At 39.4% G+C, this 2,685-nt stretch overlaps 1 protein-coding gene across 1 annotated transcript; it reads left to right on the forward strand.

The window, feature by feature from the left end:
- Window positions 1-203: 203 nt before the first annotated feature.
- LOC105556298 lies at window positions 204-1,260 on the forward strand. Its single transcript, XM_012003382.1, has 3 exons — window positions 204-211; window positions 356-753; window positions 836-1,260. The coding sequence occupies exons 1-3, from the start codon at window positions 204-206 to the stop codon at window positions 1,258-1,260; spliced, it is 831 nt and encodes a 276-aa protein (XP_011858772.1).
- Window positions 1,261-2,685: the final 1,425 nt, after the last annotated feature.

The raw sequence follows: 2,685 nt of genomic DNA on the forward strand, positions 1-2,685 counted from the left end.
CCATCTACGGGACATACGGGTATTAGGACACACCCTGTATATCGTTCTGTCCTTTAGAAGACGCGGACAACTCCACTCACAGAACGCTGGGTCTATATATACATATATGTCTATGGATTGGTCCTACCATTCAAGATGACCTCTTCACAATACTACCAAGATTTCGCACCTTTAAATACGCCCTGACTGCAGATATTACAAAAATGTACAGGCAAGTACTTACTGATTCCAGCTAAACACCTCTTCAGCGCATTCTATGGCGCGATTCTGTTGATCAACCGATCCATACATTTGAACTTCTCACCGTCACATATGGCACAGCGTCCGCAGCATTTTTAACAATCTGATCTCTCAGGAAATTGGCGGAAGATAGCTCCATCAAGTATCCTATTGGCTCTAAGCTGGTTTTAAGGGACTTTTACGTTGATGATCTGGTTACCGGCGCAGATACACTACAAGACGCATTTTCCATCAAGGAAGAAACATATCAGCTATTGCAACAAGGTCGTTTCGAGTTGTGCAAATGGGCGTCTAACGAACCGACCCTTCATGGTGACTCACATCACGAAAAGGAATTTATTACATCTAGCAACAAGATATGCGAAACACGAGCTTTAGGTCTCGTGTGGAAATGCGCCTCTGATCAATTCAGTTTTTCAGCTCTTGCTTATCCACCACATTTGTCTGAACAACCAAAAAAGTATTCTGTCAAGAATTGCATTGGTATTCGATCCGCTTGGGCTACTTGGTCCTGTAACTGTCATCGCTAAAATTATCATGCAAGATCTTTAGCGTCTAAAATTGGATTGGGATGAATCCCTTCCGTTGGATATAGACAGCAAGTGGAAGCAATATGAATCTGAACTAGCACTGTTAAAGGATATAGTCATACCACGACGAGACATTACATTGGACAAACCTGCAGTTTTGGAACTGCATGGTTTTGCTGATGTCAGCGAGCTCGCTTATGGCGCATGCATCTATTTGCGCACGACTGATGACAATGGGATGCATTCTACCCATCTAATCTGCTCAAAAAATCGAGTAGCTCCATTGAAGTGTTTGTCTATACTACGTCTAGAATTAGGCGCACCCTTACTATTGGCGCAACCAGTCAACAAAGTCGTAAAAGGCTTAGATCACAGTGTGAAATCGATATGTCTATGGACTGACTCAACCATTGTATTAGCTTGGCTTCAATCTTATAGTCGCAGCTGGACTCCGTTTGTCGCCAACCGGGTTAGTGAAATCCAACACTAAGGGCCAGTTTCACAAATGTCGTTTAACCGCTAATCCATGGTTAATTGATCCTCTGTCTCTTCTTGGATAACAAGATTGAGAAAAATAGGAAATCGACTGAACGCTGGTTAACAGTTAACCGACGTTTGAGAAACTGGACCTTAAGAAGGTACGATTATTACTTGTGAGTCAAAAATGCAACTGAAATAAATGTCACTACAGCGATCCCGAATTAGATGCAATATTAGTGTAATGAATTATGGATGCTACTTATGCTACATTCTTCATAAATTATTAGTGTATAGAATATTAAGAAATATATGCGAGCGTCAACGACTTATCGAAAATACATTTGGCAACATTGCGCTTCAGTGACCGACTATGGCGAGTGTGGCGGATGATAAAAATGAGGCTCAGAGCCGGTATAAAGGTAAATTGTGTACAAAGAGAAAAATTAATAAAAATTAAATGAAGAGAGAGTGATGTTGCTGCTATCAAACGAAGACGCACGGCATATCAACAGCCAGGTAGATATATAATATAATATTCGATACCTGTCAACGTACATAACCTTTTTAATTTCTTTGACTGTGTTTAGAACGGTGATACTATCAATTCTATTTTTCTTTAAATAGCTGAGACTAATTATTTGACACTTACTGGGCGTTGACTGATAGATTTGCACGTGCTCGCCAACGAGTTATGGTGCAAGTCATGTAACGTCCCAACATCGCTGCGGCATGTAACGAAAGAGGATTCTATTGGACTTGCCAGCATTTTTCATATCACTTGCCAATTATGTCAGACGAAATATGAAGTCAACACGTCAAAAATAGAAGAATCGCCAAAATTTTCGAAACCAACATACACAATCAATACTAAAGTTGTTATCGGTTAGTAATCTGTTGCATAGTGTAACATGAATTTTTTTAGCATGATCGATTGAGAAAATTTAATTTTATAGTAATTACTTGCTATTATAGGAACACTTGAAAGTGGAATTGGAGAAACTCATTTAAATAAGATTTTATCAGCGATAAATGTTCCTGTAATGCACAGTTCTCTTTATAAACGCTGCGAGAAAAAGGCAGGCAAATCCATTGAGTTTCTCGCTAATCAAAGTTGCTTGAAAAATTTGGAGACTGAAAGAGCGCTCACGATTGAAAAAGAAGAGTAAGAATAACTTCTCTTTGGCCTATCATTGACAATTGCACATCTTTCTTTTTTTCATATCTTTCTTCTTTCTTTTCTACCTTTTTACGGGTTTCTTTCTAATTCCTTTTCCCTTTCATCGTCGGTAGCTTGATTCATTTGCCTACTTGGTCAGAAGATATGGTAGTATACATAACTGCAAGCTATGGCCCAGACAGCACCTGACATCCCATGGATATCCGTTTCGTGTCCATTTCATGTCGGAATATCCGTGGACTTTATAAAACATCCATA

Source organism: Vollenhovia emeryi, unplaced genomic scaffold, assembly GCF_000949405.1.
Source record: "Vollenhovia emeryi isolate VEMERY1.0 unplaced genomic scaffold, V.emery_V1.0 DF940133.1, whole genome shotgun sequence".
In the NCBI taxonomy this organism is placed as follows: domain Eukaryota; kingdom Metazoa; phylum Arthropoda; class Insecta; order Hymenoptera; family Formicidae; genus Vollenhovia; species Vollenhovia emeryi.